The 25946-nt window shown below is 49.4% G+C and overlaps 1 protein-coding gene across 3 annotated transcripts; it reads right to left on the bottom strand.

Moving 5' to 3' along the window:
• Positions 1-470: 470 nt before the first annotated feature.
• Positions 471-22950, bottom strand: CACNG6 (calcium voltage-gated channel auxiliary subunit gamma 6). Of its 3 annotated transcripts, XR_008293667.1 has the most exons (5): positions 21338-22944; positions 16697-16771; positions 14868-15005; positions 2983-4540; positions 471-1113 (listed from the first exon to the last, which is right to left on the bottom strand). XR_008293667.1 is itself a non-coding variant. In XM_027037380.2 (4 exons), the coding sequence occupies exons 1-4, from the start codon at positions 21672-21674 to the stop codon at positions 4302-4304; spliced, it is 789 nt and encodes a 262-aa protein (XP_026893181.1). In that variant the 5' UTR covers positions 21675-22944; the 3' UTR covers positions 2788-4301. The 3 variants fall into 3 exon arrangements, 2 of the variants coding, with proteins under 2 accessions (XP_053066669.1, XP_026893181.1); XM_027037380.2 differs by lacking the exon at positions 471-1113 and having other exon boundaries at positions 2788-4540; XM_053210694.1 differs by lacking the exons at positions 471-1113; positions 14868-15005 and having other exon boundaries at positions 2782-4540; positions 21338-22950.
• Between the last annotated feature and the right edge of the window lie 2996 nt (positions 22951-25946).

Below are 25946 nucleotides of genomic sequence, written 5' to 3'. Positions count from 1 at the left end.
TTTAACACCTACAATGTGCCAGGCTTTTTGGGTTTTTGGGGGGGGGGGGTTGCAAGGGCTATTACTATTTTTTTAATGTTTATGTATTGATTGATTTGGGGATGGGGGAGAGACAGAGAGAAAGAGGAAGAGAGAGAGAATCCCAGGCAGGCTCATCAATGTCAACACAGAGCCAGACATGGGGCTCGATCCCAGGAACTGAACCATGAGCTCATGACCTGACCCAAAATCAAGAGTCAGACGCTTAACCAAATCAGCCACTCAGGTGCCCAGGGCTATCACTATTTTTTAAAAAAGAGCCAAAAATAAAAAATAAAAAATAAATTGGAAAAGGGGGGCACCTGGGTGGCTCAGTTGGTTAAGCTTCTGACTTCAGCTCAGGTCACAATCTCATGGTTGGTGAGTTCCAGCCCCTCGTCTGGCTCTGTGCTGACAGCTCAGAGCCTGGAGCCTGCTTCGGATTCTGTGTCTCCCTCTCTCTCTGCTCTTCCCCTGCTCACTCAGTCTCTCTCTCTCTCTCTCTCTCTCAAAGATGAATAAATGTTAAAAAAAATTTATAAATATATAGAAAGTGAAGTGATGCAAGTTAATGTTTCAATAACTGGTCCCGTATCATGATGTGTTTCCAGTTACTGGTCTTTGCTGGGTCTCCGCTCCCTTCCCCCACCTCCGAGGAGTCCACCAGACTGCAGGTGGCAAAGAAGGTGCAGAGTGAAGGCCTTGCTGCACAAAGAGCCATTCCCAAGACCGGAGGACTCTCCCCCGAGGCAGACAGCTCTCAGGGCATCCCCGAGACGGCTGGGCTCAAAGTCAAGCAGGAAAAAAAACAAACGTGTTGCTGATCCCCTTCCCTGGCTCTGACCAGAGTTTATAATTACACGTCCATTACTGTGATTATGTGATTAATATCTGTTTCCCTCACCAGACTGTCAGCTCCCTGGGGGTCCCTTTTTTGCTCTCTACTGTATGCTGGGCCCAAAGTGCCACTCGATAAATAATAACAGCAGGGCTGATCGAGTCATGACCCCGTGCCAGGTTGTCCTCCAGGGCTCTGCAGGGATTAGGACGGCATTACTCCTGGCAGCGGCTGTAGGGGTAGCACACGAGGAGCTCCTGTAAGGGATGAAGAAGCGGTGAAAAATTGCTCGGGCTGTGTTTCCCTACCAGCCCCTGCCCCACGCTCCCGCCACCTGTCCAAGGCCGTGAACCCACCTCCGCAGCTCTTCCCCAACAGCATCCTCAGCAAGGAGGCTGCTGGGAACCCTGGGACAATTTGTAATTATATAACATGTCGTATCATACAAATATTAACTTACATGTTACATTATAAATATCGTATGGATACACTACAATAGATTATATTGTATGTTATGTTTCATATATGTAACGTTATGAATGCTATAGTCATATAACATGAGAGGCTACTGGGCGCCTGGGTGGCTCAGTTGGTTGAGTGTCCGACTCTTGATTTCGGCTCAGGATTTTGGCTCATGCCATGATATGGTTTGAGCCCCACATTGGGCTCTGCTCCAACAGTGTGGAACCGCCTTGGAATTATCTCTCTCTTTTCTTTCTGCCCCTCCCCTGCTTTCTTTCTCTATCTCTCAAAATAAATAAATAAACTTAAAAAAAAAAAAACAAAAACGAAAACAAAGGGGCACCTGGGTGGCTCAGTCAGTTGAGCCTCTGACTTCGGTCCAAGTCATGATCTTGCAGTCCACGAGTTTGAGCCCCATGCCTGGCTCTGTGCCGATGGCTCAGAGCCTGGAGCCTGCTTCGGATTCTGTGTCTCCCTCTCTCTCTGCTTCTCCTCCACTCATGTTTTGTCTGTCTCTCTCAAAAATAAATAAACATTAAAATTAAAATAAATAAATAAATAAATAAATAATATTTAAAAAAACCATGACAGGCTATTAATATAAATAATATTTATGTAATGATCACTATAATATATAATGATGCTATATGGCTATATAGTTACTTAATTGTATTTATTTAAAAAATATTTTTAATGTTTATTTTTGAGAACGAGAGACAGAGTGCAAGCAGGGGAGAGCCAGAAAGAGAGAGAGACACACAGAACACAAAACAGGCTCCAGGCTCTGAGCCGTCAGCACAGACAGCTCGCAGGGCTTGAACTCATGAACTGCGAGATCATGACCTGAGCCGAAGTTGGATGCTTAACCAACTGAGCCACCCAGGTGCCCCTATAATTGTATTTATAATATATAACTAAACATAGAAAATGTTAAGATAACATATCAACATATTAAATATCCATATTATTAATATAGTAACCAATTAACTATAATCATACACTATATATTATTGGTATATAAAATATTATATATGATATGTGTAATTATCTTTAAGTTGTAAATATAACATTTAGGAAATCAAACGCATGATGTTAGCACATTTGTATTCATAAATCAGCACATATTCCCTATTGTAATTTTTTTTTAAGATTTTATTTGTCAAGTAATCTCTACACCCAATGTGGGGCTTGAACTCAAGACCTCAAGATCAAGAGTTTGCTGTACCAACTGAGCCAGCCAGGTGATCCTATTTCAAACATTTTTAAGTTTAAGAGACTTTGGCCTTTGAGAGGTAACAGACGAGCTTCAGCTATCCCTGTGAAACCAAAGAATGCACTCAAGCCACGATTTTCTTTCTTTCTCTCTTTCTCTCTCTCTCTCTCTCTTTCTTTCTTTCTTTCTTTCTTTCTTTGGCTGCATCTACAGAAAGGCAACTTTCTCTTTTTTTAAATATTCATTTACTTTTGAGAGGGGAGGAGGGGCAGAGAGGTGGGGGGCAGGGGGACAGAGGACCCCAAGCAGGCTCTGCACTGACAGCAGAGAGCTCCAGGTGGGGCTCGAACTCACAAACCGTGAGATCATGACCTGAGCGAAGTCACACGCCCACCCGACTGCGCCTCCCAGGAGCCCCCTCCAGCTGTGACTGTGGAGTTGAAATACACACCTGGTCTTCCCAAGGTGCGAGGCTGGTCCTTGGGCCTGAGCGCTGGAGCCCTGGACGTGGGTCTTGGTTCTCTGTAGCATCAGCTGGTGCTGTTCCGATTCCTACCAGCTTTCTAGTGCACAGTGATGACGGCGTTCCCTGAGAACACAGCCACTGTCCCTACAACTCTCCCCGCCTCCTTCTGAGCCCTGGGGATGCGTGTCCCCACCGACCGTCTCCTGGAGCCCAGGGCGGCTCTTCTGTCGGGCACCTCCAAAGCCCCCTGCCTGTCCCTGCCCCCGTCCCAGAGCCCCGTGTGTCACACCGTTTCCAGGCACTAGAATCTGTCCAGCCCGCTGGGGCTGCCCTAACAAAGCACCACAGACCAGACCGGTGGCCTGAAGGACACTGTGTACTGTCTCCAGGTTCTGGAGGCGGGGAGTCCAGGGTCAGCGGGTCTCGGGGTTGTCTCCTTCTGAGGACCGTGAGGGAGAATCCATTCCCGGCTCTCTCCTCGGTTCACAGGCAGCTGAGAGCCTCTGTGTCTTCCCTCGGCACCTGTCTGCGTCCTCCCCTCCTTACAAGGACTCCAGTCATACTGGAGGAGAGTCCACCCCGATGACCTCGCTTTCACCTGGGTACCTCCGAACAGACCCTGAGATCCTGGGGGTCGGGATCCCAGCACAGGCGTCCAGACGTGGGATGCAGTTCAACCCACGATGTGTGTGCTCTAAGCTGCTGAGTTTTCTGGTCACTCTGTGGGTTTGTTGACATGTGACTTCGGGGCTGCTAAGTAGCAGGCTTCCGGAGAGCACAAGGGGTCACTCTTCGCCACCCCGGAACACACAACCATATCCAAACAGACTCCAAATCAAAGCTCTGAAATTTCCAAACCTTTAATCCCAAACCAGACCACAGCGAGGCCAGACCCAGCGATTTCCCCTCCCCCTCCCGTTTCCCCAAGGTTCAAATTAGTTGGAAGATGCCTCTCCCACAAGTGAATACATCCAGATCTGGGAAATGAATCAGTCCAAGTCCGTCCTAAGACCCCCTGACCTCATCCCCCCCACCCTACTCCCCAGTTACCCCATCAGGTCCCCCTGCAAGCCTTCCCTGGGGACCCTCGTTTGTAAAAGGCCTCTCTCCATCGTACCCCAAGCATCCCAATTCAGCCACCGAGAAGAACATATTCACAGAGGGAAAACATGAGGCAGGAGAGGGAGGTGTGTGCAAACAATGTGTGCCCCACAGCAGGCAGAACACAGTTTCTCCAGGACAAGGGGAAAGACTTTGAGGGATAAGAAGAAAAGGAAGGAGTTAGAGAAGGCACAGTGCTGGCTCTAGGTGGCCCTGTGCCCCAGCTTGGGGCAGAGTGAGCCCCAGGGCCCCGGAGGCAAGGTGAGCAGGAGGAAGCAGCCACTGGCCAGCAGGAGGACCAGGCTGGCCCCCATCCCACAGCCCAGGGACCAGGAGTATTCGTAGGCCAGGGCTGGGGCTGGGGGAGGCTCAGGGCTGACTCTTTGCAGCAGGGCTTGGACAGAATGCCGGAACACCTCCAGGCTGACCAGGAGCAGCAGGCCTGTGGGGAGAGGACAGGCATGGCGCTCAGGCCCCCGGGGACCCCGACCTGGGTCTGAGCGTCTCCCCAGCACACCCCATCTCATGCTCGTTCAAACAGGAAACCTGGGGGGCCCTCAGCACCACCCCACCTAATTCCTTCGACAGCCACTTACTAAACACCAACCCTATAGCACGAGTCTGGAAGCTGGAGATAAAGAAGGAACACAACACCGACAGATGCAGAAGGGAGAGTGGTGGTCGCCAGAGGCCGAGGGGCTGGGGGAACGGCATGGGGGGTGGGGGCTGCTGTTTGATGGGGACAGAGTTGTGCTTGGGGAAACACGAAAGTGAAAAGGCTCTGGAGATGGATGGTGAACGTGCTTAGTGCCACAGAACTGAGCACAAAACAGTTGAAATGGTAAATTTTATCTTATGTGTGTTTTAGCGCTTTAAAAAAGAAAAATGTGGGGGCGCCTGGGTGGCTCGGTCGGGCGGCCGACTTGGGCTCGGGTCACGATCTCACGGTTTGTGGGTTCAAGCCCCGTGTCCGGCTCTGTGCTGACGGCTCGGAGCCTGGAGCCCGTTTCAGATTCTGTGTCTCCCTCTCTCTCTGCCCCTTCCTCGCTCACGCTCTGTCTCTCTCTCTCAAAAATAAATAAACATTTAAAAATTTTTAAAAAGGAAAAAGCAGAGGTGCCTGGGTGGCTTAATTGGTTGAGCATCCAACTCTTGATTTCAGCTCAGGTCATGATTCCAGCGTCGTGGGATCGAGCCCTGTGTCAGGCTCCAAGCTGAATGTGGAGCCTGCTTAAGATTCTCTCTCTCCCTCCGCCCCTCACTCCTGCTCACTCTCTCTCTCTCTCAAAAAAAAAAAATCAAAGTCCAAAATCAAAAACACGAAAATCAATTAAAGGCTACGTTAAAAAATTGTTTGAAAAAATAAAAGGGGCACCTGGCTGGTTTGGTGGGTAGAGAATGTGACTCTTAATCTCTGGGTCATGAGTTCAGGCCTCATGTTGGGCATGGAGTTTACTTTTTAAAAAGTAAGGCTTTTGGAAAGAGAGATAGTAAAAATCTGGAATAGTTGAACTCACCATGGAAGCACAGAACAGAAGGTGGTTGCCAATGGCTGGCGGGGGAGGGGAAAGGGGAAGATGTGGGGCAAAGGTACAGAACTCAATTACGCAAGACAAACGAGTTGTGGGGATTTCATGTGCAGCGGGGTGACTATAGTTAGCAATACTGTATCACACATGTTACAAGACGAGAGCCTCGGTGTTCTCACCACACACACCAAGGTGGCCACGTGAGGTGATGCATGTTGTTAACTAGTTTAACTGTGGTGATCACTTCATGACGTGCATGTATATCAAAACCCCAAGTTGTACACCTTAAAGATCTACAATTTCTACTCACCATTCATACCCTAATAAAGCTCATCAACCATACGCCAATAAAGATGGTGAATCACGAAACAAAAGGAAAGGCAGTCAAGTTAAGTTGCAATTAAATTTGATTTAAAAAAAAAATGACACAAAAACAGACTCTCAGATCAATGGAACAGAATAGAGAACCCAGAAATGGACCCACAAACGTATGGCCAACTAATCTTTGACAAAGCAGGAAAGAATATCCAATGGGATAGAGACAGTCTCTTCAGCAAGTGGTGCTGGGAAAATTGGACAGCGACATGCAGAAGAATGAACAGGGACCACTTTCTTACACCATACACAAAAATAAACTCAAAATGGATGAAAGACCTAAATGTAAGACAGGAAGCCATCAAAATCCTCCGGAGAAAGGAGGCTAAAACCTCTTTGATCTTGGCCGCAGCAACTTCTTACTCAACACGTGTCTGGACGCAAGGGAAACAAAAGCAAAAAGGAATTACTGGGACCTCGTCAAAATAAAAAGCTTCTGCACAGCGAAGGAAACAATCAGCAAAACTGAAAGGCAACCGACAGAATGGGAGAAGATATTTGCAAATGACATATTAGATAAAGGGTTAGTATCCAAAATCTATAGAGAACTTACCAAAGTCCACACCCAAAAAACAAATAATCCAGGGAAGAAATGGGCAAAAGACATGAATAGACACTTCTCCAAAGAAGACATCCAGATGGCCAACCGACACATGAAAAAATGCTCAACGTCACTCATCATCAGGGAAATACAGATCAAAACCACAATGAGATACCACCTTGTACCTGTCAGAATGGCTAACATTAACAACTCAGGCAACAACAGATGTTGGCGAGGATGCAGAAAAAGAGGATCTCTGTTGCACTGCTGGTGGGAATGCAAACTGGTGCAGGCACTCTGGAAAACAGTATGGAGGTTCCTCAAAAAGTTAAAAATAGAACTACCCTACGACCCAGCAATTGTACTACTAGGTATTTATCCATGGGATACAGCTGTGCTGTTTCGAAGGGACACATGCACCCCATGTTTATAGCAGCACTATCAACAACAGCCAAAGTATGGAAAGAGCCCAAATGTCCATTGATGGATGAATGGATAAAGAAGATGTAGTATATATATACAATGGATTATTACTGGGCAATCAAAAATAATGAAATATTGCCACTTGTAACTATGTGGATGGAACTGGAGGGTATTATGCTAAGCGAAATTAGTCAGAGAAAGACAAATATATGACTTCACTCATATGAGGACTTTAAGACACAGAACAGAGGAACATAAAGGAAGTGAAACAAAAATAATATAAAAACAGGGAGGGGGACAAAACATAAGAGACTCTTAAATATAGAGAACAGAGAGTTACTGGAGGGGGTGTGTGGGGGGAGATGGCTAAGTGGGTAAGGGGCATTAAGGAATCTACTCCAGAAATCATCGTTGCACTATATGCTAACTTGGATGTAAATTAAAAACAACAACAACAACAACAACAACAACAGAAGAAGAAAGTACAAGACAGAGACCCTAACCTCATGGAGTTTGTATTTTAGATGGAGGGGACAGGTGGTAAACAAATACACCAAGGCTTGCAAAACTCAAATGCCTGCAGGAGGCAATGAGAAAGCAGAAGTCAACAAAGCAGGTGAGTGCGGGGGCTGGTGGGGGTGGGGGGAGACAAAGAGTCCAAAACTCAGCTTCAGCCAACTGCAACCCTTCAGAAATGGGGACTTAAATTGCCAGATCTTCTGAGTTTTTAAGATTAGCTGGAATTTTGTAAATGATTACTATTTTTTATGGGAATTTGCCCAACCTTGAAACATTGGCTCAGAGAAACGTTATGCCCTGCCCGCCAAAGTCCATTTATGGGTCATCGCTGGCCACAGGCTGCCAGGTTGTAACGTCCAAAGTAAACACATGAGAAGACGAGATAATTTCAGAGAGTGATGTGTGCTGGGAAAGATAGAACAGGGTGATGGGAAGGCGAGTGACATCCAGGAACAGAGCTGGAGATGATGTCTCCATTTGAGATGATGTCACCAGGAAAAGCCATTTGAGCTAAGACTTGGAGGATGAACAGAAGCCAGGTTCTGGAGGAAGCACAAAACTAAGTGATGGCCAGTGCAAGAGGAAGGAATGGCTTGTGCAAAGGCCCGGTGGTAGGATGAGTACAGTGTGTCTGGGGGAGAGAAAGAAGGTCAGTGTGGCTGGAGAAAAGACAGTGGGGAGGGGAGAGTGGTGGGGAATAGACGTGCAGAGGTGGGCAGGGGTCAGATCTTGTAGGACCATCTGATGGCCCATGAGTCATGGGTCCTAGCTACCCCCTCTCTCAGACCCCGGACTCTTCTTCCCCCCCCCCGCCCACTCCCTGGTACTTCGTTCCCCCCATGGTTTTGGTTTTTGTTTTTGTTTTTTAATGTTTATTTATCATTGAGAGACAGAGAGAGACAGAGCATGAGCAAGGGAGGGGCAGAGAGAGGAGGAGACACAGAATCCGAAGCAGGCTCCAGGCTCTGAGCTGTCAGCACAGAGCCCGACGCAGGGCTCGAACTCACAAACCGCGAGATCATGACCTGAGCCAAAGTCAGACGCTCAACTGACTGAGCCACCCAGGCGCCCCCCCCCACCGTGGTTTTTAATCGGGGTCCTGGAGAATGCAGCCAGGAGTCTGTGATCTGTGGGTCAGTAGCTCCCCTCTGAGGCCTCCTTGGCCCCACGCAGCTCAGCTTAGGGACCCAGAGGTGGAAGAATATTCAGACAAGACACTCTCCAGTCCCCTTGATTCCTCTGCAAATTCATGCCTCATTGATTCATTCAACACATCTTAATTGAGCCCCCATTATAAAATATATAAACAAGGCTAACAGGGGTACCTGGATGGCTCAGTCAGTTGAGTGTCCGACTTCGGCTCAGGTCAGGAACTCGCAGTCTGTGAGTTCAAGCCTCCTGTCGGGCTCTGTGCTGACAGCTCAGAGCCTGGAGCCTGCTTCAGATTCTGTGTCTCCCTCTCTCTCTGCCCCTCCCCCGCTCACACTCTGTTTCTCTCTGTCTTTCAAAAATAGATAAACATCAAAAAAAAAAAAAAAAAGACTAACAAAGGCCTTGTCCTCTTGGAGCTCCATCCCAGAAGGAGAATTAGACAATAATAGGGCAAATGTATTGCTGTGGACTGAATTGTGCCTCCAAAAGTTCAGGTGTTGAAGTCCTGACCCCCTAGTTTCTTGAAATGTGACTATATTTGAAGATAGAATTTTTTTAAGTTTTTTTTTTGTTTTTGTTTTTTTTGTTTTGAGAGAGAGTGTGAGGGGGGAGGGACAGAGAGAACAGGAGACAGAGAATCCCAAGCAGGCTCCCACATTCACAGATGCAGGGGGCTCTAACTCAGGAACTGTGAGATCACAACCTGAGCCAAAACCAAGAGTCGTCAGACACTTAACCAACTGCCACCCAGGCGCCCCGAAGACAGAGTCTTTAAAGCAATAATTAAACAGACATGAGGCCACTAGGGCCTTAATCCAATATGGAGGGCAATATGGTGGTGTCCCCACAAGAAGAGGAGAGGAGAACACAGATACACAGATTGAGGACACGGGGAGAAGACAGCCGTCTACAAGCCAAGGAGAGGCCTCGGAGGAGACCGACTCTGCCCATGTCTGGGTCTCAGACCTCCAGCCTCCAGATCCATGAGACAACACATTTCTGTTCTTTAACCCTCTCGGGGTTGTGGTACTTTGCTATGGCAGCCCGAGCAATGGAATACACACACAGGTATATAATTTCAGGGAGTGATCAATTCCATGAGAGAAGAAAAGGGGGCAAGGTAGGGACACGGCAGGCAATGGGCCTCGTAGGTGGTCAACGAGATCAGAGACTTAAATGACAGGAAGGGATGAGACATGGGATGATCTAGTGGAGGCTGAGGGGATAGCAGTGCAAAATGCTCTGAGGGGGAGATGAGATTGAAGTGTCTGAGGAACAGCAAAGAAGCCAATGAAACCAGGACAGAGGGAGCAGGTGGTAAGAGACGAAGTCCCACAGAGCCAGGAGCCAGGCCACATAAGACCTAGGAGCCACATTATTCTAGTGGTAGTAATTGATTGTGAACGTATTGGCTTTTGAATCAGGTAGGAACCACAGTAGGATTTATGGTTTAAAACTACAACTAACCCCAAAGCAAAGGGCAGGTAGGATTTGGCCATGGGCTGTAGTCAGTAGACTCTTAGCCTTGGCTTTGTGACAAGAATCTAACCAAACACTCTCTCATCTCATCTCTTCCCACTAGACCTCATGAGGTACGTATTATTATCCCCACTTTACAGAGGGGAAGATTAAAGCCTGGAGAGGTGGAGCTCAGGTTTGATTAAAGCCAGGTCTACTCCATAGCTTCTTCTCTTAGACACGTCTCTGTACTTCCTCCCCGACCAAGCCTGACATGCCTTGTATGACCTAGAAGGGCCTACGTGATCTGGCCCCTGCCTCCTTGTTTGTGCTCATCTCCCCAGCTCTTCCCACCCTAAAATAGTGGGGAGTACAACGTCTTTCAGTCTGTATGTTTTATTGTAGAGAGAGAGAGCCGGGGAGGGGCTGAGGGAGAAGAGAGTGAATCTGAAACAGGCTCTATGCTTGGCATGGAGCCAGATGCGGGGCTTGATTCCACAACTCTGGGATCATGACCTGAGCTGAAACCAAGAGTCAGTCACTCAACCGACTGAGCCACCCAGGCGCTCCTCTTTCAGTCTACAAATGCACCAAATTCTTTCAAACCTGGAGACCTTTATGCTGCTTGGAATAATTTTCTGCTTACCCTTCTCTGAGTACTGCCTTACACATCCCTACTATTGCTATTACTATCACTATTACTATTTATTACTATCACTATTACTATTGCTATTTATTACTATTACTATTACTATTTATTACCATTACTATTTATTACTATCACTATTACTATTTATTACTATCACTATTACTATTACTATTTATTACTATCACTATTACTATCACTATTTATTACTATTACTGTTACTCTTTATTACCATTACTATTTATTACTATTACTATTACTCTTTATTACCATTACTATTGCTATTACTATTTATTACTATTACTATTACTCTTTATTACCATTACTATTTATTACTATCACTATTACTATTTATTACTATCACTATTACTATTTATTACTATTACTATTTATTACTATTACTGTTGCTCTTTATTACCCTTACTATTGCTATTTACTGCTATTGCTATTGCTATTGCTATTGCTATTGCTATTGCTATTGCTATTACTATTACTATTACTATTACTATTACTATTACTATTACTATTACTATCACTGCTATTGCACTTCTGAGAAGCCCTCCTTAAGCACTGCCACTCAAGTCTATATCAGATCTCCCTGTTACAGATTTTCCTCCACACTCTTTCATTTTCATTTGTAGCATTTATCACAGCTGGTAATTACTAGCATATATTAATTTATATTAGTATTGTCTATTTGTCCCATGGCTATCTCCCTCGCTATCATAAATCCATGAGAGCAGGAAACTTGTCTGTCTTGTATCTCTAAAACATGAACAATACCTGATGTATATATTTCATGGAGAGAAACAATATAATCTGAACATGTCCCTTTATTTGAGGAGATCTTGAAAATTCAATCTGTCCAGGGCCTGATACCAAATATAGCCAAAATACTTACAGCATCAAATCCACCCCCTCGCTCTCACTTGCTTGTACAGTTTGCAGAAAAATTTCATGCCTGAGACTTCCATAAAACACTTTTATATCCTCACTTTCATGGCACCCCCTGGAACAACACAAGTATGAGTTCAATAACCAAATTCCTACCATGCTATAAATTCTACAAAAACAGGGATCATCTTAATATTATTCATCATTCTATCCCCAGTGGTATCAAGCACAGCATTGAGCACCTACTGGATATAAAAAAAATACTTGTTGAATGATTGGATGGATGAATAGAGGGAAAACAGGTAAAAGAGAAAAGAGAATGGAAAAGGAAGAAGGGAATGGGAGGAAATTAATGAATCAATGGATGGATGGATGGATGGATGGATGGACGGATGGATAGATGGGATGAATGGATGGATGGATGGACAGACAGATGGATAGATAGACAGAAAACAGATAAAAGAGAAAGGAGAATGGAAAAGGAAGAAGGAAGTGGGAGGAATTTAATGAATCAATGGATGGATGGATGGATAGATGGGATGAATGGATGGATGGACGGACGGACAGATGGATAGACGGAAAACAGATAAAAGAGAAAGAAGAATGGAAAAGGAAGAAGGAAGTGGGAGGAAATTAATGAATCAATGGACGGACGGATGGATGGATGGATGGATGGATAGATAGATGGGATGAATGGATGGATGGACAGACGGATGGATGAATAGACAGAAAACAGATAAAAGAGAAAGGATAATGGAAAAGGAAGAAGGGAGTGGGAGGAAATTAATGAATCAATGGATGGATGGATGGATGGATGGATAGATGGACGGATGGATAGATGGACGGACAGATGGATAGATGGAATGAAAGGATGGATGGATGGACGGACGGGGATAGATGGGATGAATGGATGGATAGATGGATACTTGACAAATGGATACTTGGGTGACTGACTTCATGGATATGTGGGAACTTGAGCTCAGAGATAAAAGATTTGCCCAAGATCACACAACTTGTCAGAAGTTAGATGCCAACCTAGATGTTTGAATTCCCTGTTGATTTCCTGGTCCATCTTTGACCCCAGTGTTCTCCTCACTCTCCATGCTCCAGCCACACTGGCTTTCTTTCAAGACCTTAAATTCACCAAACTGTGTCTAGCTTGGTTACTCAGGGAGGCCCTCACTAACTCTCTGCTTTAAATCAGGTGCTCTCATTATGCACTCTCATAGAAATCTACTTTTCTTTTTCTTTTATAGCACCTAGAAATTTGTAATTGTGGGATGATTTGTGTTATTTCGGTGTCCTTAACCAGTAATCTCCCTAAGGGAAGGCACCTTTCTGTCCTGTACATTCTGATAATATTACATATACAAAAACGTACAAAAGTGTGTAATATGTCTGTATGTGTATCAATGAATAAAATGAATAAATGAAAGAAAGGAAAGGAGATGATTGAATTTTCCCCTTTATTTAGGAAGATCTCTAAGGGAACAAAATAATAAAAATTGATCATTATTATTTTCCATTCATATGTTCATGTTCGTGAAGACTTATCATTTCTCCCTTATCTTGTACTAGAGTCTACCCCACTTGTTAGTTAAGGTTACCATGTACATTTGTGAAAGATTTTGCCTGCTTTATGCTCTGACCTTCATTCTGTTCCTCAAACCTGTCAAATCGCTATTCTATCACCATCACCACCATCAGTACACCATCATCTCTACCGTTACCACCATTTTAACTATCATCCTCATCACCACCATCACCACCAACATCACCAACATCATCCCTACCATCACCACCATCATTGTCACCACCACCACCACAATAGACAACATCATCAATATAGTCACCACTACTGTCACCACCACACTTTGGATGAGTCCTATTCACCCTTCAATTACCAGCTTAAATACCACTTTCTCTGAGTTCCTCTGATACACCCTCACTGCAGTGTCTACCCCTAATACGCTTTATCATAACTTTCATCACAATTATAGTTGCATTATTATATGTGTAATTACTGGTTACTGTCTATCTCTGCTAGGCTCTGTGAGGGGCAGACTATATCTGTCTTGTTAGTCATATATACCCAGCCCTTAGCACAGTGCATGGAACATAGTAAGTGCTCAGTAAATTCACAGAGGATGAACAAATGAAGCTTATATAATTAGTGACCTTTCTATCTACCTTAGCAAACATCTGATCCAATGAGCACTACATTGACAAGATGTAGAATTTTTTTTTTGACCATCAGCTCCAAGAATGCAACATTCATTGAAGACCTAAGTTCCAAAGCTAAAAGAGTATTTGAAGACTTTCCAATTCCCAGCCAATAATAGCACTTAGAACTCTCACATTGAGCCTACTACAGTCCTGGTGCTTCCCAGCATGCAACAGTGCTTAGAGTTGTCCTCCAACTTCCCAGCATGCATCAGTGCTTGGAGATGTCCTCTAACCTCCCAGCAAGCAACAGTGCCTGGAGATGGCCTCCAACTTCCCAGCATGCAACAGCAATTGAAGACCTCTGGGTTCAAATTGGAGACCCCTCTGGGGACAGCAGGGCTTAGAATTTTCCATTCTTTGAGACCTCTATAACCCTTAAGCTTCCTCCAATCCCCATGGTACAACTGTGTTTGTGGACTCTACCTCCAAGCAGGCAACAATTCTCGGAAACCCTTGGTCCAAATTTAAAATAGTGTTTGGAGACCCTTTAATCTCTAGGCAACAATAAAGCTTGGAATTCTTCCATTAAAAAAAATTTTTTTTTAACATTTATTTATTTTTGAGACAGAGAGAGACAGAGCATGAACGGGGGAGGGGCAGAGAGAGAGGGAGACACAGAATCGGAAGCAGGCTCCAGGCTCTGAGCCATCAGCCCAGAGCCTGATGCGGGGCTCGAACTCACAGACCGCGAGATCGTGACCTGAGCTGAAGTCGGACGCTTAACCGACTGAGCCACCCAGGCGCCCCAGAATTCTTCCATTTTTGAGACTACTACAGCCGGTGGGTTTCCCTCAACTCTCAGCATGCAACAGTGCCCTGGAGATTCAAACTCCCAGCATGCAACAGTGCTTGGACACTCTACCTCCCTGCATACAACATTACCTAGAGTTCCAAACTCCCACCATGCAACAGTGCTTGGACACCCTACCTCCTAGCATGCAAGAGCTCTTGGAGATCCAACCTCCCAGCATGCAATTCCCTCAGTCTCCAGGCTCCCAGCCCTCACCTGAGAGGCCAAAGCAGATGGCTCCGACTCGGAGTAGGAACTCTGCACCTTTGCTGAGCACCATGATGATACAGAGGCACCCCAGGGCCATGAGTGCCAAGCCTACCACTGCTATCACGGCAGCTGCCAGATTCACCTCTGCAAGGAGAGTAAAGGGAAGAAGTAGAGTACATGGGAGGGAGGAAGTGGGAAGGACTCCCCTATAGAGACCCAAAACCAGGAAGACGGAAGATTCAGAACTAGAGAATTTTCAAGTACATCATTCAGTCCAATATTTTACTTACACTGTTGAAGGAACTAAGACACAGAGAGGCTCAGTGATTTGCCTGAGGCCACAAAGCAAAGAGGAGACAGGGTCAGGATTAGAAAGAAATGGGAACTACCAATTATTCCTTGGGATCTGGTCACTGTTTGTTTACAGGTGAGGAAACTGAGGCAGCGAGCATGTGGGTGACAACGGAGAAGGTAGTTTGTTACAGTGAAATGATCCAAGTCTGAGTTCTGTACAGACTTGCTGGAAGGTTATAATAATGTCACCAAACTTCTCTGAACCCCAGTTTCCTCCTCTAGAAAATCAGGATCAAAATCCCTATTTGACTGGGCTGTTGTGCGGATTAGAATCAGTTTATAAAAAGTACCCAGTGAAGTGCTTAGCACACAGGAGCTGTGCTATACACGTGCACTGTGATTATTCACTATCCCAGAGAAGCACAGTGGCTTGCCCAAACTCACTTAGCACAAAGACAAGACAGAAAGGAGCAGGGAGGGTGGGAACCACTGTTGACTGAGGGCCTACTATGTGCCAGGCATCACACTGTACGTTTCAGCTGTATCATCTCATTAAACCCTTACAGAGGCTGGATAGGAGTCATGACATGACCACAATCTCTTTACTGGTGTGGATGGACACTGAGGTACTGGGGTGACGGAGAGGCTGTGGTTATAGCAGAAAGGGTAAAACCTGTGCTGACAGCAGAGAACCTGCTGCAGGGCTTGAACTCGTGAACTGTGAGATCGTGACCTGAGACAAAACCACGAGTCAGACGCTTAAACGACTGAGCCACCCAGGCTCCCAAGAAAGGGTATAGCCTTTTTTTCTTTTAATGCTTACTTGTTTTTGAGGGAGAGAGAGGGAGAGACAGAGCACGAGTGGGGGCAGGGCAGAAAGAGAGGGAGACACAGAACCCTAGCAAACTCCAGGCTCCGAGCTGTCAGCGCAGAGCCTGACACAGGGCTCAATCCTACAACCCTGGGATCGTGACCTGAGCCAAAATCAAGAGTTGGACGCTCAACCGACTGAGCCCCCCAGGTGCCCCAAATTGAAACGAAATTTTAAAAACTTAGTCTCTGCATCACACCAGCCACATGCGCCCAGCAGCCACATGGGGCTAGTGGCTACCACATCGGTCAGCACAGGTACAGAGTATTTCCATCTCACGGAAGATTCTACAGGAGAGCATTGCTTTGGAGTCAGGATTATTTGGGATGATTCTGCCTCTGCCCCTTCTGGAAAAAGTAAATGTAACCATTTTCTAGACTACCGTTTTTCATCCACAAGATGAAGCCACCGCCCTGCAGCGTCATGGCAAGGACTGGAGTTCTTATCAATGAAACACTCAGCACTCTGCTTAGCATGTGGCAGGTGGACATCTTTAAGAAAGTCCCAGAAAGGGGCTGTGGCTGCCCCCAAAGTCACACAACTCATGACAAAGGTGGAGCTGGGGTAGGAGCATCAGGCACAGGGCTCTGGAGAACCTGTTTCCCCCAAAGATGGGACCTCCCCTATCCCCTCCCGCCACGGCACCACCCCACCGCAGGGTGGTTCTCACCTTTCTTTGTAGTTCTCTGGAAGATGTGTGCATTTTCCCCCGTGGTAAAGAATTTAAAATAGGTGCAGTTTGCTTCTGTGGGAGCAGGAGAGAAAAAGAAAGGTGATGATACAGACATTGCTGGCGTAAGCTCAGGGCTGGGCATTTAACAGAGCTCCCAGCAGCCTAAAAGTAGGATATCAGCATCCCTGATATACACAGGAGAGAATGATGCTCAGAGAAACAAAACCCGCCTGCCATCATCCAGCTATACAGGAGCTGGGATTCCAGTCTGGAGCCTAGAGGTCCAGATCTGTGGCCTTGTGAAGGCTGTTGACCTCTCCGCAGCCTCTGAATCTTTCTCTATAAAATGAGATACTAGGGGGCGCCTGGGTGGCTCAGCTGGTTGAGCGTCCGACTTCGGCTCAGGTCACGATCTCACGGTCCGTGAGTTCGAGCCCCGCGTCAGGCTCTGTGCTGACCGCTCAGAGCCTGGAGCCTGTTTCAGATTCTGTGTCTCCCTCTCTCTCTGCCCCTCCCCCGTTCATGCTCTGTCTCTCTCTGTCTCAAAAATAAATAAACGTTAAAGAAAAAATTTAAAATGAGATAATAGTCTCTTTCCTGGCTTCATCAGATGGGTTTGTTAAGGGGTCAAGTGGGATTAGAAACGGATGATCACTTTATTCAACAAAGGACACCAAGATAGAGGGAACAGAAGGCTAAAAGACTCAGAGGAGATTCTCATCCCAGAGAGGGTTCCTAACTAGAACACACAAAGAACACCTGGAGACCAGCAAGAAAAGAGAGGAAACCCAATTGATAAATGGGCAAAGGACAGGAATAGTCAATTCACAGAAGAAGAAGTCTGAATGACTCACAAGTATATGAAGAGATGCTTCACCTCACCAGGGATCACAGAAATGCAACTTAAATCAGCAGGGAGAGGGCACTTTAGATCAATTAGATTGGCAAATATTAAAAGGATAATATCAAGCACTGGAAGAATAAGAGGAAACAGCTGGGGACCAGAAACTGGCACTAATGTCTTTCTGGAAAGCACTCTGACATCCTTTATGAAACGAGGTACGTTTATACCCTATAACCCAACAATTTCGTTTCTGGGTCTACATCCAGAGAAACACTACAGGCAGGAACATATGTGTGGATGATTGTAGCAGCACTGTTTGTAAGAACAGGGAGTCGGAATCAACCTAAGTGTCCATCTCAGGGGGATCAAGAAAATGGGGCAGATGCCCTCTGTGCAAATCTCTGCACCATGCAGTAGCCATGAACTACAAGAGCAGAAAGCAAAGTGGGGAGATCCGAGAAACAGCATTGAGCAAATAGATCGATAAATAAGTAAATCACAAACGGGGACAATCCACAGCGCAATATCATTTATGTAAATTAAAACATGTACAGATGCAAAATAACACTGTATAGTTTCCAACTTAAAATATATACTGATGGGGCGCCTGGGTGGCGCAGTCGGTTAAGCGTCCGACTTCAGCCAGGTCACTATCTTGCGGTCCGTGAGTTCGAGCCCCGCGTCAGGCTCTGGGCTGATGGCTCGGAGCCTGGAGCCTGTTTCCGATTCTGTGTCTCCCTCTCTCTCTGCCCCTCTCCCGTTCATGCTCTGTCTCTCTCTGTCCCAAAAATAAATAAAAAACGTTGAAAAAAAATTTTAAAAAAATAAAATAAATAAAATATATACTGATGTATACATATCAAACACGTTAAAGAGATAGAAAGAAATTGGGGGGGGGGAATAATACTGTAAAATAAAGCAAGAGAAGGCTGGCAATGATTTTGTGATGTAAATGAAAGAGTAAAGTTTGCCCATCTTTGAGGTCCCAGATAAACCTAAACTTAAAAAAAAAAAAAAGGCTGGGGCGCTCTCTAAACTGCATTTGAGGGGCGCCTGGGTGGCTCAGTCGGTTAAGCGTCTGACTTCGGCTCAGGTCATGATCTCACGGTCCGTGAGTTCGAGCCCCGTGTCGGGCTCTGTGCTGACAGCTCAGAGCCTGGAGCCCGTTTCAGATTCTGTGTCTCCCTCTCTCTCTGACCCTCCCTCGTTCATGCTCTGCCTCTCTCTGTCTCAAAAATAAATAAATGTTAAAAAAAATTTAAAAAAATATAGGGGCGCCTGGGTGGCTCAGTCGGTTGAGCATCCGACTTCTGCTCAGGTCATGATCTCACGGTCCCTGAGTTCGAGCCCTGCGTCGGGCTCTGTGCTGACAGCTCAGAGCCTGGAGCCCGTTTCAGATTCTGTGTCTCCCTCTCTCTCTGCCCCTCCCCTGTTCACACTCTGCCTCTCTCTGTCTCAAAAATAAATAAATGTTAAAAAATTTTAAAAAATATATAAACTGCATTTGAAAGCTGGAACTTCCCACAAAATTCCTCTAGTCCCATGTTCTCATGCTACGGATGGGGAAACTAAGGCACAGGAAGGGGGAGGAAGAGAGGGTAGACAATGAGAGGGGTACAAGAAGATGAGCCAGGCAGGCTAGAGAAGCAGAAAAGAACCTTCCAGTTCAAAGAAAGATGCAGAGGGACAAGAAATAAAGTCCTGAGTCAGGTGAGGCAGTGGGACACTGCACCGGCCCTCTGAGGGAAGGAGAAGGGCAGGACGTGTTCTATCAGGAGCAGTGGGACGGGAGTCCTTACCCCGCAGCATCAGCAATCCTGCAGCAACAAGGAGGAAAGGATACCTCTTGCAGCAGGGCTGAGGATGCTGCTGAGATGGTAGCAGTCAGTGGGGGACACATGGTCTTCATCCATGAGGGAAGCGTGAAGTCCCATCTAGAGAGTAAGAAGGTGTGGTCCATCTTTCTGAGAGAGGGTGGGGTGTCTGGCCTCCCATCATGGCTACCGGTGATTCAGGACATTTTGTCTCAGACTCCAGATGGCATATCCCATTTGGAAAAGAGTAGGGTGGGCCACACACACCCTCCCCCCACTTGTAGCCAAGGGAATTAAGGGTGTCCTTTGATGGACAGGGCAATGTGTGGGATATTTCTGAGATAATAGAAGTTGTGAACTTTTGGACGGTCCCCTCTGGAGGGTCAGGACTGTGGGATGATGAGACGGTCCTGTGAGGAGGCTGAAGTCCTTTCTGACCAACAGGGGGGACATCAAAGGATATGAGGAGTCCTGCCTTACGGAGTGGGGTTGGGGGGGCATCCCTTATAGGGCAGCGAGGACCTTTGGGGCATCTTTACGGACTCCTGGGATGCGATAGAGTGCAATTGTGAAGAACCGGGACAGCCAGGTTCAAATCCCATATGACTAGCCTGGTGCATAGATGGAACCACTTCCATTCCTTACTCCTCATGTTTGTTTTCTCTAAAATGAGGATGATGGTAACTATTCATAAGGTTGCTAGGAGGATATGAGGATTAACGAGTTAATGCACATGACGTACTCCAAGCAGAGCCTGGGTGCTACGTAAGCATCGAAGCATATTACATAAGCATATTATTGCCAGGGCACCCCATTTTGCAAAAGTTTGGGAACTTCCTGCTTGAGGCTGTGAGGGGCAAAAAAGTAGCCCATCTGCAGAAGTGAGGTGTTGAATCTGGACGATGAGTGCGTGGGTACCTCACATGACGAGGGGTGGGGGTCTCCCACTCTGCTATCAAGGATTTGGGATGTCCTATTTTGGACCCTATGGGTGGAAGATAGCATGTGTGGATAAGTGAGGGGGGAAATCCCATTGGAGCCCAGAGGGATAGAGATCTTCTGTGGGAGGCACTGAGGTTATAGGACACTGTTTGGAGATCTCACATGGGTGATCAAGCCTGGGACACCCTACATGGACCGTGAGGGGTGTCAGATAGTTTCCTTGGGTCAGTACGTGTGGTGCAAGAGCCCATTCCCGTTCCCAGGGGGTATAGGATGTCCCAATGGTGCACGTAAACGGCATGGCATGTCCTGTCCGGGAGAGCGAGGGGTATGGGGTAGCTGTGTGGCATTGCCACGGATGAAAGGCCATTCTGCGGGACCGTGAGGGGTGTGGGGTGTCTGGAAGAGAAAATAAAAAGGGCTGGAGGGTCAGGTCTGGGCATCTGCAGGTGACAGGACCAGGAAACGGAAAAGCACATCTCCCAGAAGCACGAGGTCTCCCCGGGGCGGGGGGGTGGGTGTTGGGGGGTGTTCAGTGAGAGCTGTGTTTGGCAATATCGGCCGTGGGGGTCCGGCACAGATTTCATTTTGGGGTTGGCATTAAGGTGATCTGTCTCCCCGGGGCCCACGGGATAGGAGTGCGGCCTGTCTCCAATGTGGGAAAAGCAAGCTGACCCCGGGAGCCCAAACTCTCTCTCTCTCTAGGGGCACAGGCTGGTCTAAGGGTTTGGGCGAGTTTTAGGGTACAGGCTAGTCTGGGGGTACAGGATGTAGCTGCGGACAGGCTGCTGGGGAGGGGGGTGGACAGGACGGCCGGTACACAGACTAGTCTGCAAGTACAGACTTTCTCTCCCACCCCCCCAGCCCCCAACTACCGCCCCCCAGCACACACAGTTGGTGCCTGGAGCAAAGCTTACTCGGGGAGCACAGGTTGGTGTAGGCTTGGGCTGCTCTCTCCTTGGGGCTCGGGTTTCCCTGACTCCGCCCACTCTCGCTGTGTCTGGGAACAATCCCCGGCCCGGGGGCGTGGCCTCTCACCTCCGGGCAGCTCCGCGGGGCCACAGGTGTCTCTGCCCGCGGGCACGTCCGCCTGCCACAGTCGCTTGGTGCACATCTTCCAGAGCCCCAGGTGGACAGCGTCGCACACCGCGCTGCCATTGGCCTTGTAGGTGTTGAGCTCCACCCAGAACTCGGTGCCCACGGCCAGCACGGCCAGCGTGGCGCCCACCGCGCTCAGCAGGAGTCCCAGCTTGATCTTTCCCTCCCGCTCCGGCGTCAGCCGGGACTGGTGCTGCCCGAGAGCCCGCCGCCGGCCTGCCGCCTCCCGCCGCCGCCGGTCCTCCTCTTGCATGAAAAAGTTGGACCACATCATCATCCTCGGGGCCGTAGCCGAGCAGGTGCAAAGGAGGCAGAGTCCCGAGGGTGGCCCGGGGCGGGGGGGGGGTTGGAACAAGTGGGGTGCTGAAGGAAGCGAGGGGCTCACTTTCCACTGGATTCTGAGAAAGGAAGATCGGGATCTTCCCCTGGAATCTCCAGTGGGGGAGAGGAGGTCGCCTCTGAGCTTGGAAGAGAACAAAATAGATCTTCTGGCCCAGGAACCCTCTAAGTTCAGGGGAGGCCCCAGGGAGCCCACAGAAACTCGGGGAGGAGGGTAGGACCAAGAAGAAAAGCAAGGTACCCCCAAGGCCCAGAGGTCGAAGCTGGGTATCCAGGAGGGGCGCCTGAGGGCCCGGGAGAAAGGAGAACTCAGTACTAGCTGAGCCTCTGAGGGGCTGCTCTGGGTCCCCACTGGGAGGAATCTCCAGGAAACTGGGTGTCCTGGGGGACGGGCTCTGAGCACCCCACTAAGGCTCAGAGATTGGGGTACCCAGGGAGGGTTGCCGAGGCCCTCTATGTATTGGAGAGGAGATGCCTCCTGGTTTTTCTGGGGCTCGGGGTCTGGGGAGGGAGAAGTCGGGTCCCCACTGGGGTTCAGAACAGGTCAGAACTCCTTCTGGGTCTCAGAAAGGCAGTAGGACGCTCCTCCCCAACATTCACAGAAGGGGGCTGTAGAGTGCCGGCTGGGCTTCAGAGAAGGGGCGGGCGACCTGCTGGAAACCAGGAGAAGGGAGTGGGTGTCTCCCGGCCATTCGGGGAAGAGAGGTCAGAGAAAGTCTCCCTGGGTCTCAGACAGGGGACTGCTGGCTCAGAGACATAATGGGGTCCGGAGAAGGGGGCTGGGGGACGCCCCCGGGGCTCAGGAGGGGGACCTGGGGTCCCAATCCGGGTCAGGAGGAGGGGCTGTGGTCCCCCGCAGCGGCTCAGGAAACAGGGACGGAATCCCCGGGGTTCAAAGGACCACGGGGACCCGGAAGGGACTCGGCGTCCTTTCGGGATCACTCGGCTCCCCCTCCCCCGGGCTCCCAGGGCCGGCGGGGCCGGGACCGCTCCAGGCTCAGCTCCAGGCCCGCCGCCCCCCTCAGGCCTCCCGCCCCGGGCTCCCGGGCTCCCGGGCAGGGCCCCGTCTCGCTCTCCTGCCTCCGCGCCGCGCCGGCCCCAGCTCCGCGCCGCCTCCCAGCCGGCCTGTCCTGCACGCCACCGCCTGCTCGGCCCGGACGCGCCGCTGCGCTCGCTCCGGCCTCGGCCCCAGCCACCCAGCCACCCACCCCCTCGCCCTCCCGGGCTATTTCAGGCTCGACCCGTAAATAACACCCGCACCTGTCGCCCAGCGCCTGTTGCCATAGGGACCCCGGGTATTTTAAGGGGACGCGGGGGGAGGCGGGAGGCTGTCCCGGGAGGAGGGCCTAGGGGCGGGGTCCTGGCCCGGCTGGAGCCTGGGGGGACTTTTACCCCCTTAAGGGGCAAGCGTCTGAGCCGCGGGTCCCATCTCCAGGGTGCCCGGAGAGGGAGCGGGCCTGGCTGGGAATCTTAATTGCTGTGTCTGAGGGAGGAGGGGCCGGGGGGCTGGACTCCTGGGCCTGAGGGAGGAGGGGCTGGAGGCCAGGACTCCTGGGTCCGAGGGAGGAGGGGTTGGGCGCAGGACTCCTGGGTCCGAGGGAGGAGGGGCTGGGGGCCTGGACTCCTGGGTCTGAGAGTGGTGGGGGCAGGACTCCAGGATCTGAGGGAAGAGGGGCTGGGGGTCAGGACTCCTGGGTTTGAGGGAGGAAGGGCTGGGGGTCAGGACTGCTGGGTCTGAGGGAGGAGGGGCTGGGGGTCTGGACTCCTGGGTCTGAGGGAGGAGGGGGCTGGGGTCTGGACCCCTGGGGCTGAGGTCTGGACTCCTGGGTCTGAGGGAGGAGGGGCTGGGGCTGGACTCCTGAGTCTGAGGGAGGAGGGGCTGGGGGCCAGGACACCTGGGCCTGAAGGAGGATGGGGCTGGGGGCCAGGACTCCTGGGTCTGAGGGAGGAGCCTGAACCCCTGGGGCAGAAGGCTGGGGCCCAGCTCCCTGGATCTTGATGGATAAAGCTGATATGGTGCTGGTTGTCTTCAACTCCCCAGAAGTGAAAAGGGCTGGGTGTCAGGGGCACTGGAACCAGAGCCACAGTCCTCATCATTGAGTTTATTAGACAGGGCACCCCCGGGGGACCTTCCATGCAGTTTCAGGTCCCCCAGGGGCCAGGACGGGGACAGCCATGTGGAATGGCAGCAGGGCCTGATCTTCACCCCATCACCCCCTCCCTCAGCCCTTCTGCGCACAGGCCAGGTGGGACCCACCTTTCACCAACTCCTTGGTCCCTGGCTGGTTGCTCTGGTGCACCCTGGCCCTATCTGTCCACCCTGCTCTGGACGCTCACAGCGCCCTGTGCTGCTTGTATTGGAGCATGAGTCACTCTGGTGTGATTGTGTGTGTCTGTGTCTGGCTCTCCCACCGGGCTGGGGCAGGGGCGGGGTACAGAAGTAACTCAGCTCCGTGTCCTCAACACCGCCCAGCCCAGGGCTGGGTGCACAGAGGCCTCAGATGTGCATTAGGTGATTGGATGAGTGGATGGACAGATGCAGGGAGGAATGGATGGATGCAGGGATGGATGGAGGGACAGGGGGATGGATGGATGGATGGATGAAGTGAGATGGTGACACACAGGCATGTCCTCCCAAGCTGTGCCCCATCAGGGAACAACTCCCTCTGCCTTCTCATTGGCCCGGCCACCTGTCTCCTGACCTGCAACTCAGAGATTACGCTGCCCGGCACCTGGAAGGCCCAGAAGTCCTTAACTGAGTTCCACCTGCTCCTTCCTTCCCCTCACTGGGTTTCCCCGGGCCTTGACAGGGCCGAGAGGGGAACCAGAGCATTCTGAGCAGACACAGCCGGTGAGGCATGTCTGTCTGTCCTGCCTGAATCCATCTTGCCCTCCTGGCCCACCTCCCACCATCCTGCATCTTGTGTGCTCTAACAGTTCTTATTTCAGAGTGTATTTTTCTGTTTTCCATCCCCTTGCCCTCTTTTCCCAGAAAGGGTATGAGCTTTCTTCGGTATAAAAGCTCTTATTATTTTCATGCCAAGAAGATGGGCTTCTCCCCGCCCCACACACACTGCCACCAAGCAGAGCTCCGGTCCCTACCACTGCACTGAGATGACCTCTTACCAGGTCAGACCTAGCAGTCCCCTTCTTGGCTCAGTTCTCAGCACGTCTGGCCACTTCCTCCTGGCCTCCGCCTACCTCATCGTCACCCCTTGTGGCTCCCTTGCTACATCCTCTTCTTCCCTGTTGCAGATGTCCCTGAGGCACTAGCCAGGGTCACTTCTCTGTCCACCTTCTCCCCCTGGGTCACCTCATCCAGCCCCATGGCTTTCAATATCTCCTATATGCTCACGTTTCCAAAACTTATATTTCTAGCCATGGCCTCTCCCCCAGGCTTGCATATCCAACTGGTTACTGGATACCCAGACTTGGGTTTCTAGCAGGCATCTCCAACTTGACAGGTCCAAAGAAGGACGCTTGGTCCCTACCACCCAAATTCTGATTCCTTGCCCCCGGGGGAGGGGGGGCCCTTCTAGGCAACAAACAACAGCATCATGTAATCTGCGCAAGCCCGATTAAGAGTTCCTCTTTCTGGGGCGCCTGGGTGACTCAGTCAGTTAAGCGTCCACTCTTGGGTTCAGCTCAGGTCATGATGTCACAGCTCGTGAGTTCGAGCCCCTCATTGAGCTCTGCGCTGACAGTGCGGAGCTGCTTGGGATTCTCTCTCTCTCTCTCTCTCTCTCTCTCTCTCTCTCTCTCTCCCCCTCCCCTGCTTGCTCTATGTCTCAAAATAAATAAACTTAAAAAAAAAAAAAAGAGTCCCTCTTTCTGTCAGTCTGACTTCTCATTCCTTCTTCGTCCTGCTACATTCGCATCCCTCCCCACCACTGTGGGCTCTACCTGCAAAATCCGGGCCCCATTCCTCCGTTTCTCTCTGTCCTCACTGATGCCACTTCGGTCCAGGCCATCGTCAGCCTCAGCTAGACAAGGACAACGGTCCCTAACTCCTTGTTTCCACGTTTCATTCCTAAATCTATTCTCAGCACAACCATGCCGTTCTGTTCTGTTGTTGTTGTTAAAAATAAAAGTATGATGTCATGCATGTGCTCCAAACCCTCTGAAGGCCTCCCGTGAAGTGTAGAATAAATGCAGATTTCTTCGCTGGACTACTAGACCCTACATGCTGGGCGCCCAGCCTGCGCTCTGA

This window comes from Acinonyx jubatus, chromosome E2, assembly GCF_027475565.1.
Source record: "Acinonyx jubatus isolate Ajub_Pintada_27869175 chromosome E2, VMU_Ajub_asm_v1.0, whole genome shotgun sequence".
Lineage (NCBI taxonomy): Eukaryota > Metazoa > Chordata > Mammalia > Carnivora > Felidae > Acinonyx > Acinonyx jubatus.
Note: the sequence above shows the minus strand (reverse complement) of the source record. Positions and strands in the feature narration are given on the sequence as shown.